We start from the raw sequence: 15,112 nt of genomic DNA, 5'->3' as shown, positions 1-15,112 counted from the left end.
TTTGTTGAGTATTACATAGCAATGCACTTGAGGATGGGGACTACATTTATTCAGATTTGAGTCTCTACACCTATCACAATGTATAGTTCATAGGAGCATTTAATAAATGTTAGTTGAAGGAATAAATAAAACTAAGAAGTTCCTTAATCACTGGATCATTTTCTCAAAGTTTTTATGTTTTAATTTTATCAGTTTACATGTGAAAGCTTCGGTCAGGGTCAAAAAACGAACTCTACAGCTTTGGGTAAAAATCATTTTGTTTGGCTCTCTGGGCTTTAAGTTGAAAGCATCATTTGTGGAATGCGTGGGTTTCTGTGATGAAATAAAAGGTTTTTCCTTTAAGATATTTTGGGTCTACAAATTTTCAAAATTTTATTTTACGGTTTCTCCTTTTTTTTTGATTAAAAATAAATTGTGGGTGTTGGGGGGGCTTGCTGGCAAGAAGACAGAACAACAGCAAACAAACAAGCAAACAAAAAAAGCCACTTTGATTAAGCACAGTCAGTGAGCTCCGTGAAGCGTGTTTCAGCCCGACGCCAAATGACGCTCACTGAAATTGCAGCAATTTTTGATGCACGTGCCAATGTTTGTGTTATTTTTACTTTAAAGATGTAACAGATTGCTCCAAAATAAATAATTTAAGCGTAATGTTTCAGAAGATTCCAAGCGCTGTGTCTTTCACTTCTGTAACCAACAGAAGCAACCCTCGTCTCTATGTAACATGCCTTTGGGAGGGTTGTTTTCTTGCTTTGTTTTTCAAAGTAGAATATTATTAAGTCACGAAAAACAATGAAGTACTGATAGATATTACGACATGGATGAACCTTAAAAACATTATGCTAAATGCAAGAAGCCAGACATACAAGGCCACATATTGTATTATTCCATTTATACAAAATATCCAGAATAGGCAAATTCATGGAGACAGAAAGTAGATGAATGGTTACCTGGGATTGTGAGCAGGAGGGAATGGAGAGTGGCTGCTAATTTGCATGAGGTTTCTTTTGGGGGTGATGAAAATGTTCTAGAATTAGACAGTAGTGATGGTTGCACAACTTTGTGAACACAATAAAAGCACTGGATGTATACTTTTAAAGGATGAATTTTATGGCAAGTGAATTATATCTCAATACAGCTGTTATAAAATAAAATTTAGTATCCCTCCAAAAAAAAAAAAAGTAGAATCTATTTTTCACCATCCTGTTCCAAATGTCATAGGTTCTATCATTGTTCAGCGCTGAAGTGATAACTCCTCTTATCCAGGAAAAAAGGGAACAAACTCCATAGCATCTAGATTTGTGATCTGGTGGGAGGAGGATGTGGAAAGGGTGCAGAGAGCTCTGGGTTGAGAATATAACCCACGTCCCAAGGGAATCTACAGTGTCCACACTGATTCTTCTTCAGACGTCAAGCCACGAACAATGGGTCAGATTTTACACCTGATGCCCTCAGTTTAACTTAAAATAGCTTCAGACGTGGCAAATTAACTTCACTCAAAATGTCCCCATCCTCAATCAATATTGGACTTCTTACTGGATTGTTTGCCTTTCTGGTACAATCTAAGAGAGAAGAAACATCTATGATTTTTTTTAAAAAATCAAAAGTAAATATTTATGCTGTTCTGTGCTCCCTAAATGAGCCTGAATGGCTTTTAAATTCAGAAAATAAAGATGAAATGTAAAAATACTAGAGCAATAAACTGACAGCCTTGTGTTTTCATTAACGTAGGTCGCCACTGTGAGGTCCATCAGATGATCGGGAACTACATGTGGGACCCCGCCACCAACAAGTCATTTGACATAGGGGTCAACAGAGACAGCCTGATGCCTCTCTGGTGGAATGGATCGGAACCTCTGTGGATCACTCTGACCAAGGCCAAAAGGAAGGTCTACATGTACTACTGGCCAGGTGAGTGTGTTGACATCCAGGCCTGTCCAACCTTCCAAATCTCAAAGCACCATTGGAGTCTCTGAGAACAAAGCATGTAGACATGTTTGGAGACCAAGCCAGGATTTAGAAAATGGGGTCTTTGTTCAAGAAATGTCTTGTGGACATGTTTCTTTAAATTTTGGTTCAAACTCTGTAACATCAGACCAGACATAATGCCATTTCCTAATTCCCTTGGTTCAGCAATATTTCTGCAGTATATCATGCGTTTTCGTGGGTAAAATTTTGGATACACTGGAGACATAAATTATAGGGTGCTTATTTGCTTTACAAAAGAATTTGGAGTACCATTTCTACAGATTTTGAGCTCCCCTACAATACTGAAAAGAGGATTCAAAGCTCTTACAACTTTTTGGTTGTGCATTAAATGAAGTCCCTTTATATTAATATTCCTCCTGTACATCCTAAATCAATGAGAAACTAAAGTACTTAACTTACTTCAGTGAGGGAGGTAAGCACTCATGCAGACTGCCCTGGCTGCTGTGAGGAGGCTTCAGGAGACTCTCATCTTGTCAGCCAAACTCTTTCATTAAGGATGACAGGATTCAGTGACAACAGAATACTCAGCTCACCACTGACTTCCCATTGGTAGGATGTGTTCCTAGTGAGTGGACAATATAACTTTTCCATGCACATGGCTGTAGACACGTTTTTCCTAATTCTTCGTGGTGTAATACCGATGATTGTCATTGTGGAAGAAGAGATCAGGGAGGCCTAGAAGAAACGAAGGGATAAGTGGGGAGAAGCATCTGGAGGGATCTTGCTGGCCTGGGCTGGAGACAGAGGCAGCCTGATGGAACTGTGAGAGCGTGGCAGGTTCTGGGGGGCGGGGGAGTGTGGCGAGAAGGAGGAGTGAGCCCGGGCTGAGTCACAGGTGGCCCACACCGAGGACGTGGGCCTGGAGCGAGAGTTTGGAGGATGCTGGTTGGAGGTGGTCACGTGGAGAGCTGCCCTGGGTGCTCAAGGCTGTGCCAGCTCTCGGAGGAGGAGCGTCAAGCAAGGACAGATGGAGAGCAGGGAAAGCAGACCCGCAGCTGCGCTGTGCTGAGTGCCCTGAAAGGTGCCGCAGAGCAGAGACTGGCATCCACAGGTGAGCCCAGGACGGCCAGGGCAGCTGCGTTACTTCAAAACCCGGCAGAAGAACAGACAGACAGGCTGGTTCTGCGGGCAGATGCAGTGTCGGGGGAGTGCTGGGGTTGCTTCAGAGGACGCCTGGGGTTCGGTCCATAGCGGCTACCTGGGCTGACATAAGAAGAAGCTTTCAAGCAAGGGAAGGGTTGAAGAGAACTCTACCTTAAATGGAGGCTCAACTTTTCACGGAGTTGGACATAAGATTAAGAAAGCAAGTTGGTGCATCAGCCAAGCTAATCAGACTTGATAGAGGAGCCAAGCTCAGGTTCAGCCCAATGTGATGAGATCCAGAGCCAAAAGATGTTGCTGCACTTTGAGGTCATTCTCAGCAATCATCCTCAGCAAACACAAGGGCCCACAGGCATAGGCCTAGGAGGGGCAGGGAGCAAACACGCGGTCTCAGGGACCACCTCAAAACGAACCTGAGGACCATCAAGACGAATATTGTCCCGATTCCATAAGGGCCATCTTCCAGGGTATCCGGTTAATTTAACTTTCTGTGTCTTGGAACTTGAGTTCTTCCTGCTTTGAAGAGCACGTCCCCCGGCATCTCCTCCCAGCTCCCCACATGCCTCCTCCACATACACTCTCCTCTGATGGCCTTCTGGGTAGCCATGGATGCCAATGCTCGTGGAAAGGGGGGGAAGATCTTAAAGGAGACAGTTGCCATATTTCAGACTTCTCTCCGCTGTATTACAGAGCATCACTCTTTATCTCATCCTGGAGAGTCTGGCTCCTTAATCATAATCAGCAATTTGAACTTATGTATCACTGAGTAGCTACAAAGTCTCAATGCTAACGTGAATGTAAAATATCTTGTCGCTCCTCCAAAATAGCTCCTGAAGGGCAAGAAACGGTCAATCGCTTTCTTTGATTCACAGTTCAACAGCTAATGTGATGTGACAAACACGCCTTGAGATCAGTTTACGGTGTTACCTATCAGGAGGGCAGAAGCTAAAACAGATAACCTCCTAGAATTTCCTCAGTGATCTAAATGAAGATTAGCTAACCATCTGGCCGTGTTGAAGTCTTGATAGAAATTGGATGAAAAGTCTCATGTTTCTTAGACACTGTCCAGTCCTTCTAAACTGGATCCACAAATAAAGGCTCCCTGAGAACCAGCTGTCTCTGAAGGCCCTGCCGCCCAGCCCAAGCCAGGCATGCTCTGGCCCCTCCATTCTTACTGGTTGACAGCTGAGGGATTAACGATCACTGCTGTCCTTTCTCCCTCCACCTTGGTCCCCTCCGGCCACAGCTCATAGCCCAGTGAGTGTTCATTTGTCTCTGCAAGATTTAGTGAAGTGCAGTGGCATTTCTTCTAAACATGACTTGGTTTTATTTTTCTTCTCAAATCCTCCTCTTCCTTCTCCACTCCCCACCGGACATTGTACAGACCTCTTGATGAGGCCTGGAAAATCTTTATTGCTCCAGTGAGCTGTGTTATGACACTTTGAGTCTTGCCATTAAGTCAATATTTAGAAGTGCAATTTAGAAATGGCAGTAGTTCAAGTCTTCCTGTCAGGTAGATAAAGCAGCAGACTGAAAAATTGATCACTGGTAAAGAGTCCAAAAGACCCCACCTCAAGCCTTGAGAAATTTAATATCGTAAACAGACCCTTTATTACCCCACCCAATGGTGCCGTGGAACTGTGCAGAGGAAAATGTGCCTCAGGGAATGATCCCAGGCCCTAACTCAAATATCTGGGGGGGAAGGCTCCCCAAAATCAGCCAGGACCAGCGTCACCAGGACCTAGGAGTGCTCTGCAAAGGATGAGAGCTGAGTGTGTGTCATTCACTAATTTTATTCCCCTATTCCATCCCTCTGGTTTGAGGTCAAAGGAGTTTCATTGAAGTGGGGGGAAAGAAGAGGCTCCAATATTCACTTCATATCAAGAGCAACCCAAAGAGAAGGATGCCTTGGGGGAGGAGGTGAAGTGGGGGAATATAGGAGGATAAGTATTGATAAGATATTGCATGGAAGTAGAGTTTGAACTCCTTGGACAGTCGATGCTCCCTTACATAGTGGCAGCAGTTTTTAAGTTTATTCTTGTGGCTATCATGAAATACAAAAAAAGGAACAAAAAACAGCAGCCTTTTAGGAGTCTGTAGTTTAAAAACTCTTTGGAGCAAGGGTCTGAAGGCTCTCAGTTCTACATCTTCAGTCATGATTTTGCAGTATTAACTCCTTATGGCCAAGCAGTCAGGAAGAATTGGGGGCAACCATTCATATGGCCCCGGGAGGGTGTTGGGTGTGGGTCTGGGGTCTTCTGCTGGCCTCTTCCCGTCCTGTGCAGGTGTTGAGACAAATAAGACACCTTTTATGTGGGGAAAGACACATTTCCAGCTGGCTTCTCCTCCCCTACTTCCCAGAGGTGGGCTGGCTGGGGAGTTAACAGGTGGGTATCTGACTCAGCCCCAGTCAAGTTTTGGTTGTTAAAAAGAGGATTTCCTCTGGATGCGTGAGGAGGCACGTACTGACTATGGATCAGGAATTGTGGTTGTTCACAGAATCTTCCCCTTCCCTGCTGTGCTGGGTCCCTGACAACCTTCCATTGGGTTGAACTTAGATGAATGCACTTAGGCTCAGAGGAGGTCAGGAGCCCAGCATCAATCATGCAAATGTGTGGGTTAACGTTACAGCCAAGGTCTTGGACTCTATCTACATGACTCCAAATATCTGCATAAAAACTGAATTTTTTTTTCAGGCAAATATTTAACAATCAAATACAGGGGGTCCAGATTTTCACTAAATTTTCCAACACTGCCACCAATTTGGCATTAAGCTTTAAGAGGTATGTAATTTTAGGACCAGAAGAGGCTTTATTCTGTATGTAGTTTGCTGGTTCCTACACTTGTAAATCAAGACTTCCTTAGGATACTGATAAAAACTATGGATTTTTTTTTATTAGAAAAACAAACGCATACATTACTATACACACAATTTTGTGCTCATGTAATACAAGAGGCTACAATGATGAGGACTGCCCGGTGGCCTTTGACGTGGCAATACATACATATGTATAATACCTAGTTGATTTGATTTTTTTCAACGTGAGGGAAACGTCTTAGAAACTCACTAAAGTATCAGTGAAGCCCAAACTCCTCTAGTTAATGTTGTCTGCCAAGAGTAGGCTTGGGTTAAAATTCTCTAAGACTCTCTGGGTCAGATTCACCTTGAGTCCTTTCCTTTGTTTGTTGGTAACTTGGGTAAGGTCTGCATCATTGCTGTTGTCTGTCTGCGTCAGCAACAAGAAGATTACAAATTCACGTTGCAAGTTAGAGGTTGTCTCAGAGAAGTGATCTATCTTCAAAAGCATCCTGCAGGATTTCTAGGCGTCAACCATTTCTGCTGCAGAGAAATTGAAGAGGTGGTGCCTTTCTGGACTGCTGCCTGCAGGGGTGACTCCCCCAGCACTCGAAAGCCTTCCGAGCTGTCCAGCCACATCCAGTCTCCTTTTGCAGGATGGTGTCTTGGCCAAAAGAGCCCATAGTTTCTCAGCAGCATCCGTTACGGTAACTAGGAAGCCTTAAAGAGAAATCCAGGGACAAACGTCCATTCTTCACAAATCATGGCAAATCTGTTTCTTCATAAAACATCTTAAAAGGGTGTGACTCAAGGCCCTGTAATAAGCTCTCAGGAGATGACTGTGAGCAACACCAGATACGGGCTCTCCCCACCCTACCCCCAGCCCCCCCGGAGAACTTACCATCCATTCAGTCAAGGGGATGCATGATAATCTAATACTTGCCCATAGAAATGAAAAGTCCACTTGTTTAAAGTATAAGAGTGAAAAGTATATTGCCTTATGACCTCATCTAATAGGGGATCTGGTTTCACCCAGAGGGTGACGTGAGTTAACCCCTGAGGGGATGGGTAGGGTAGGGGGGCGGGAGTGGGGGAGCTGGCGGGAAGGAGCATCCAGACCGAGCGAACGGCATATGTTAAGGGATGGATGTGGCGTGGATGGGCTGGAGAGAAGCTGAGGCCAGGCCGGGCTCCATGGGCCAACTGAAGAATTTATTCTTCTCCTGAGAGGAGTAAGAAGTCACTGGAAGGTTTTAAGGAAGAAGGTGACAGTACCATATTTGAATTTGGCAAGATTACTCTGGCAGCACCGTGGAGAAAGGAACGTAGGCATCCAGAGGGGCTGGATGAGGGGCGACCAACCCGTCAGGAAGGTACTGCACAGACCCAGGAAAGAGGTGAGAATAGTGTGGATGAGGGTAAAGGAAGTGGGGAGAAATGGGTGGGTTGGGGACATATTTAGGAATGAAAATTGCCAGGGCCTGGTGATGCACTGGATTTGGGATTAAGGGATCAAGCAGTGATGGGCATGACACTTGGTTTCTGGCTTACAGGACTGTAAGGAGGGAAGGTGTGTCTTTGCCTATCCTGGGAAATTGAAAGAGGAGTGGTTGGGAGGCAGAGGAACGTCTGCATTGACTCTGAGACACGTCACGTCGTGTGCCTGGAGCTCGAGGAGTGAGCTGGAGATACACAGACGTGTGGTTCTCGGGAGGGCCCGGGGCCGGTGAGGCTGTGGGCAGGAAGGTCAGCGGGGGGAGAGCCGACGTGAAGAGAGGAGATGGCCCCAGACACAGCCTGGAGGAAGTTCATGCTTAACCACCAGACGGGGCGAGTGAGTCTGCGGAGGAGCCAAAGATGGACTTCCTCGGGAAGCAGGAGAAAAGCCAGAAGAGCTGGGAAAAGTACAAGGAGAGTGATGCCATCCTTTGAAGGCATCTGATGAGGGGCTTGATGTCACCTGAGAGGCAGGGGAGGCGCCACTGGAGAGCGACACCAGCTGAAATCTGTTGGCCCCTCTTGTTACAGAGACCAGAGGAACCAAATGGTTTCAGGAGGGGAGTGGCCATCCCCGGGCTCACTGTCGAGCGACACTGCGGGGCGGCAGAGACAGCGTCTGGATTTATTATCTGGGGCATCGCTGGCAAGCTCTGAACTTTGTAGTTGTTAATTTCTTTAACATTTTTCAACTTAGTCTCAAGAAAGGTCCGTTATAATAACCCCAGCGTAGCCTTTAGTTTCCCTCTATTGCTGGAGAGTCTGCTTGAATAGCGACAGTGATCATTGTACCTCATCTGATACTGGTTTTGAAGGAAACAAAGTATACAAAGAATAAAATTTGCCATGATTTTTTCCACAAAGACGATTTTCAATTAAACAGGAAAAGTAACATAAAAAGAAAACAAAACCAAAACATCTTTTATTGTTCTGGTTAGTGAACCGTCTGACTCCCGCTTGGAGTTCGTATATTCTAATGATGAACAAGCACGTCTTCTCAGGTCGGGAGGCCAGACAAGGAGTCAGCAGTCACCATCCACCGTGGATGATGCCGGGACTATAATAGACCCGGTAATGGATGCACAGGTGGGACAGATCTCTAGGAGCATCTGAGGCAGAGGGAAGGAGCGCGTGCTAAGGTTCAAAGACGAGCAGGCAAGGGCATGTCGTGTTCCTGAAACTACAAAGAATACGACAAGGTTGCAGCTGAGTGACTAAGGCAGGAGTGAAGAGATCGGAAGCTGGAAATGGCCAGATCTTAAGAACCAGGGACTTAGGCTCTGGTATGTAAAGGGACTTGCGTTTAAGGAACAAAGGTGTATTAGGTCATATCAGTTGCAGAAACAGATAAGCCCCAAAGTCTCAGTGGCTTAACCCAATGGAAGTTTATTTTTTGCTACAGAAAGTCTGAAACGGGTAACTGTGATCAGTAGTTGCCTCTCTGAATAAGGGTGCAGACACTGGTGGGGACTGAAACGTGCCCCCCAAATCCGTACCTTGGAGCCCTAGTCCCCATGTGGTGATGTCTGGAGGTGAGGCCTTGGGAAGTAATCCAGTTTGGACGAGGTCATGATCCTCTTTACTCCCGCTGGGTCTTCCTTTCTTGCCGTTTAAGGGACATCTCTGTCCTTGTTTCTCCCTCCTTAGGAGTGATTCTCCACCCTGGGTACGTTACGAATCCCCTGAGGCCATTGTGAAATATCAGAGCCCAGGCTGCATCCTCAGAGGCTCCGACGTCTCTGGTGTGGGGCGAGGGGCTGAGGACTACAGCGAGAGACCCTCTGCAGTGGGCCCGGTGCACAGACCTGGCGTGCCTGCCCTGGGTGCCCACAGCCCTGGCATGGCTGCCAGCCCCGCACTCCCATCTCTGCCGGTTACACTGTCCCAAGAAGCCTCCTCCCGTCATTCTCGCCCCCCCCGTCCCAGTCCCCAGGGTCCCTCTGTGTCGTTGGCGCTGGCCTGTCTGAAACCTGACATCAGCAGGGAAAGGAAAAGAGATGAGTAGTTGGAGCATCTGAAGTGAACTCAGCACTTCGCAGACATAATTTTACTCAATCCTCACAGCAGTCCTAAGACATGACTGCTGTCATCCCCACTTTACAGACGGGGGCATGGAAGTTCCCAGAACACACAGCCGGGACACAGTAAGCCGCCTGGGCTGCTGCCGGGGCTGCCTGAGTCCACGCCCCGTGCAGGGTCCCTCCCTGAGCTTGGCCGAGGCCGGGGAGGGTCTTCCCACGGGCCATCCCAGGTTCGCCAGTTCAACTCCCCCCCACTGCCCAGGGTGAGAGCGGAGGGATTCAGGGGGAGGGATCCTGACAAAGTGCAGAAAAAAGCCCAGAGTCGGGACTTCCTGTAGAAACTCAGTCCCCGGTAGAGAATGCTGGAGGCTTGGCTTTTGGTGGCCGAGGGAGGCCTACACCCACCCCCAGGTCTGCTCCACTTTCCCCCTCGGCACCAAACACGCCCTCGTTGTCAGCGGGCAGGAGGGCTCAGCCGCCTCTGCAGTGCTTTTCCCAGCTGGTGGGCCGCTGGCTGTCGGATCCAGCGGCTGTCAGAGGGATTCCTTAGGGTGGGACAGAGACGTGGCGCTTTCACCTCACCAGAGCCCTTTGCGTGCAGAGAGCTCTGTCCCCTCCCGGCCTCTCCCCTCCTGTTCTCCCTGCTGTACTGGGTGAAGCGCCTGAGGAACCTCAGGGGAACGTAAAGACCGGAGAGAAAACAGCTGAGACCAGTTCAGCCACTTCTTTGCTGTGGGACCTGGGGACAGTCACTTAATCTCTCTGTGCAGCGGGTTCCTTATCTGTCCCACAGGAATGACTACGTGTACCTCTCAGGCTTGCTGGGCATGTGAAAAGAGATAGGATATACAGAGTATCTGACCAGAACATATGGTTAATAGCTATATAGTAACCCCACCCTTGCCCCCAGATTCTTAAAAGGGAGCTTCAGCCTGTGTCCTTCTAATGCGTCACATAGGGTGCACGGGGGCAAGGGGAAGCTCTGGCCAGGTCACTCTTGGCCCAAGATAATGCTGCAAGGTCACATCAGGGATTCAAATACACACTTGCAGCAAAGGCCACAGAGTGAAACACAAGTCCTGTTTTAAATCGCCATGAGAATTCTGAGACAGGCCATCATGGCCAGTCAGGGACAGGCAGGGAGTTTCCCAGGAAAGGGGTGGATGGAGGGATCTGGCCACTGGGTCATCAGAGGAGGGAAAGAGGACAGAGTCTGGCTTTTTGATGTCTCAGGGCTGGGGGCCAGAAGCCACGGGCAGGGTGAGCTGTGCACTCAGGACTCTGTGCAGAGGCGGCGCTGACTGCTGGGAGGTGTGGCCACTGGAGCGGCCCTCGGGCTGTTTGCCCAAGGTGTGCAGAGCATTGGCTTTTCAGGGCCACATGCAGCACTCACTCCTGCTCCCAGCCATTCCTGGAAGTGGTTCAGAACCACCTCAGAAGTTGGGGAGACCAAGGTTCCCCCAGATACATGGTGGGAGGAAAAGGGCAGTTTGTAAGACCTGGAGATCACAGCCTCGAATTGGAGGGCTGGGGGATGAGGAATCCCTGGGTCGGCGCTAGGGTTCTAGCAAAGCCGCTGGCAAGGCTGAGCCTGGGGTCAAGGGCTTGCCGGCATCCTGCATCCCGAGGAGGCCCAGCCTTCTTGGATCCAAATACCAGGAAGCCACCTGCTCCGGGAGGAGGCTCTGGTGGGGACCACCACGTGTGCAGCAGTCGAGATGCCTTCCCCCTGGGGAGCATGACGTCACTGTAATCATGCAATCATTTGCAAGATTAAGATGACCTTGAGGCATGTGCCTCTGACCCAAAGATGCTGCTCGTGGCTGATATGAGGGGCACCAGGAGTCCCTCACTCCTCACCTGGGCCTGCTGGGGAGGAGTGCGGTCCCTGACCCTCGGACAGAGACTTTCCCATCTAAAGCTGACTCACAGAGGCAGAGATCGCATCTCACCTTTGGCCTCATGATGCCTTGCTAAGGTTTCACCACTGCCTTCCTAAAGCAGACACCCAGCCTGGGTTAGGCACATGCCCCTCTGCCCTCAGGTTCCTATTAGTCACCTTTTATGCCCAGTGAGTCCTTTTCAGTTGAGTTTCCAGAATCTGCTCTAATGGATGAGTGCTTCTCATCTCATCTGTCCGCTCCTGTGCACAAGGCCCGTCTGCATGGCATCCTGTGTTCAGGCCAGCCCACCATCCCCTCCCCAGATCAGAAGAGACCTCCCAGCCCTGTGGGCCCGGCTGACCTGGGAAAGGGTCTCTGAGATCAAAGGCCACACTTTCCCCAAGGACTTGTCCTCATAAGCTCCTGTGCCTCAGATGTATCTTCCTGGAAAAGGTTACATGTTTCTAAGAGTTAATTGACTTAGCTGTTTTAATAAGCTCTCTTGAGACACATATTCAACCTCAGTACACCTGCCTCATATCCCATAAAAGGCAGCTCACAGGGGTTATTGTCACAAGGTGTGTGGAAGTTGGAAGCCAAGCGGCACTTGGAAGGCGGGACCTGTGTTCTAGGAAGTTTAGAAGAATGCGATTTTCATGGGCTCAACTTCCTTGGAGAGAGTTGGCAGGAAGCAAGGATCAGTCAGGAAAGCAGTGGAAAAGTACCAGAGCCAGGAAGCTGATTACTAGGTGGCAAGGAGACCTTGGGACAGTCACTTCTCCCATCTCAGGCGTTTGTTTTCTCAGCTGAAAAATAAAAGGCACTGATGTAAGGCTGCCATGAAGGGCCGTGAAAGCTGTTCGTTGTGCCCAGATGCTGCGTCCACGGGGGCATGGCTCACACTATAGTCGTCATAGATTTGCATATTTATTTTGACAATATGTTGGTCTGTGACAGTCATGTTGCTATGACAAAATAGATATAGTAAAATAATTGTCTATCAGATGTAAGTTAAGTGTTTTGAAGAAGAAGTGACTTAAAAAAATTTTTTTTGGCACAAAGATGCATGGGTTTAGTGGTGGTCCTCTTTGGTTGTCCTTTAAGTTCCCTCTAGCTCTATATTTTCTGCTCAGGATATATTTATTAGGTTGCTGAGGTGGGACTATCCAGCAGGAAGGCAGACCCTAGACAGAGATAAGATGAGGACCTGAGCAATGAGCCCTAATTAAGGGCAATTCCCTTTCAAGTTCCCTGGGAACAATGAGGAAATAAGATGGAGTAAAGCCAAAGCCTGTCCTTGAAGCACTGGTGAAACCAAAATCTTACTGCCAAGTTCCTGGTTGGTCTTTGAAAATGCAAAAGCCAGGCCACTGCCTTTGTTTCCCCACAGACCCCTGTGCAGAGATTCAGGAATCCCTGATTTCCTCAGGCACGGTGGGCTGACCTGAAGGACCTCAGTTGACCAGATCCACACTCCCTGGGAGGCCATGAAAATGGCCTGGAGGCAACAGCCCAAGAGGCTGAGCAGTGCTCCTAGGTTCACAGACTGAGCCCGCGGTGGGTCCAGGAAGGGGCCCACAGACTCCTGATTAGAGAAATAGCTCGTGGGATCCACACAGCACACCCCTTCCAGTCTATCAGGTAAAGACTAAGGAAAACAAAACGAAGCCCCCAGACTAATTCTTCCAGGAATGATGAGCCTTGCTCTCTCTAAATCTACCACTTTCACTAATTCCATGTTCCATTGCATCGTGGCATCTGTCATTGCTTGCTGGCTGTTTCCTTTGCCAGTCATTTTTATTCATTCTGGGTTTTAAGATTAGAGGTCTGGTGACTGTTTTTGCCTTTGGAGATTTCACCTGGGAGAGACCATTCAGGACAGAGAGCGCAGAATGATTGCACTTGCCTCAGTTTTTGTGAACTTGGGTGCCGGTCTCTCCCTTCTCAGGGCCACATGAAGGTATGTAGATTCAATCCAAATTAATTGTGTCTGCAGCGTCAGGGCATCTCTGCTGGGTTGAGACACAATCTTTTCACCCCACTGTCTGGCTCTCTGCTTATCTGAAGAGACAGTAAGCAATAAGGCTCCGTTTGCTCTGCAGTGAAGATTTTCCCTCTCTCTGCTCAGCTTACAGAGCTTCAGCTGGGGAACAACCCTGAGAATAAATGACAACTGTCAGTCATACTTACCTCCAACTGCCTGCACCACTCTAAGCCCTGCTGCTTTCTGAACTTTCCAGTTCCCTTAGAGTAGCAGCACTAATGCCTAGTTTCCTGGTTCAGGGTCTTCAAACTGTAAGGATTTCCAAGAGCAAGATTAATTTTAAGGGAATCTGTTTTAAGATCATCAACTTTCATATATATTGCAAAAATTGTCCTGATTAAAAACATGTCCTTTTCCTACTTTGTATAAGGAAGGGGTACCCCTCAGCAGTCAAGGACCTCACTAAGGTGCATTGCCTCCGTATATAAAAGCCTCCAGGGCCGAACAAAGAAACAGTTCAAAATGCTGGTGTAGGTGTATAGAAAAGAATGCATCTAGTGACAAAATAACAAAACGTAAAAATAGTCAAGTGTTTTCCAATGCTCTCTTTTAAATTATTTAAGAAAAACTTAATTGAGTTGTCAGCTGAAACACTATTTAAAAATTTATGATGATAGATCACTATGTGAATGTTGGCATTCAAAGAAGCCATTCAAAGAATTAAATGACAGACTACTTCTATTTCCATCTACTTATTTACGTAAACAACTTTCTTATCACTTAGATTTAACAAATAGGAATAGAATGGATTCTGAACTTGTCTCATTCTAGAGATCAATCATATTCATCCATGGATATACAAACTGATTTTTAAAAGCGTCCTATTCCTTTCATTATGAGACGCATTTCCAATAAAATGTAACTTTTTATTTTGAAAAATCATTTATTGAAATTCGGGGTTCCACTGGTACAATGACAGGCAAAGCCACTTTGCAACAACTCTTCTCGCCAGCAACAACGGAAAACGCTGCTGGACTCCGTGCGTGTGTGTGCGCGCATGCACGCGCACACGGTGTGATGGAGCAGAGACAGACTAAGACCTAGAGAACAAGGTGTATCTGGAAATTGGCACCATGTCTCCCCTGCATTTAAACACTGATCGCTGAAGCAGCAGCTGAGAGACTAAGAAACTGAACTGAGGTTTTGACAGAATCACAGGACGGGGGAAATGACAAAAGTTCACGGGCCACCAAGCAGAAGATATCTAGTAAACATCCTAGACTTTCAGTTGGGACAATAAAGGACAATGCCCTTGGAGTAAGAAGGAGCTAGAAGTAAACTAGGGGTGAAACCCTCTGGAGGACTGAAGCCTTCATAAAGCCCAAGCTGAGCTTCGAGTCATCTTAATCCCTGACTAAATCCACTCTGGGTTAAGATGGTCTGCCTATAGCCTAGGTGCCCTTCATAAGCAAAAGCCTGTGCTCTCTAGAAAAAGATAACAACATATGGAGTGTCAAATGATATCTACAATTTTTTGTATACAATATGCAGCATTCAGTTATAAAAAATAACCAGAATATGGGAAAACAAGTCCTGACTGGAAACTCAGGAGAAATAAACAGACAAGTCTTGACTGAAAAATCAAGAGAAAAACAGTGGACAATTGACTCAAACCCACTGGTCCAGATACCGATATGACTTTAAAGAGAGCTATGATAAAAGAACTAAATGACAAAATGGAGACTTGCACTAGTAAACTAGAATCTTTTTTAAAAAGTGAACTCTATAACTGAAGACAGCTCTCCAGCTTAAATAGGCAAAAAGATGGAAAAGGCAGAAAAGA

General features: G+C 47.1%; 1 protein-coding gene across 1 annotated transcript in view; it reads left to right on the top strand.

The window, feature by feature from the left end:
• The window catches only part of ENPP6 (ectonucleotide pyrophosphatase/phosphodiesterase 6), a 93,796-nt gene that overhangs the window by 42,161 nt on the left and 36,523 nt on the right, over positions 1–15,112 (top strand). Inside the window, exon 2 of the mRNA XM_061177402.1 lies at positions 1,729–1,908. Coding sequence (XP_061033385.1) covers positions 1,729–1,908 — 180 coding nt within the window. The remainder of the gene's footprint in view (positions 1–1,728; positions 1,909–15,112) is intronic.

Source organism: Eubalaena glacialis, chromosome 20, assembly GCF_028564815.1.
Source record: "Eubalaena glacialis isolate mEubGla1 chromosome 20, mEubGla1.1.hap2.+ XY, whole genome shotgun sequence".
Taxonomy (NCBI): Eukaryota; Metazoa; Chordata; class Mammalia; order Artiodactyla; family Balaenidae; genus Eubalaena; species Eubalaena glacialis.
This window is presented reverse-complemented; position numbering and strand designations above follow the sequence as displayed.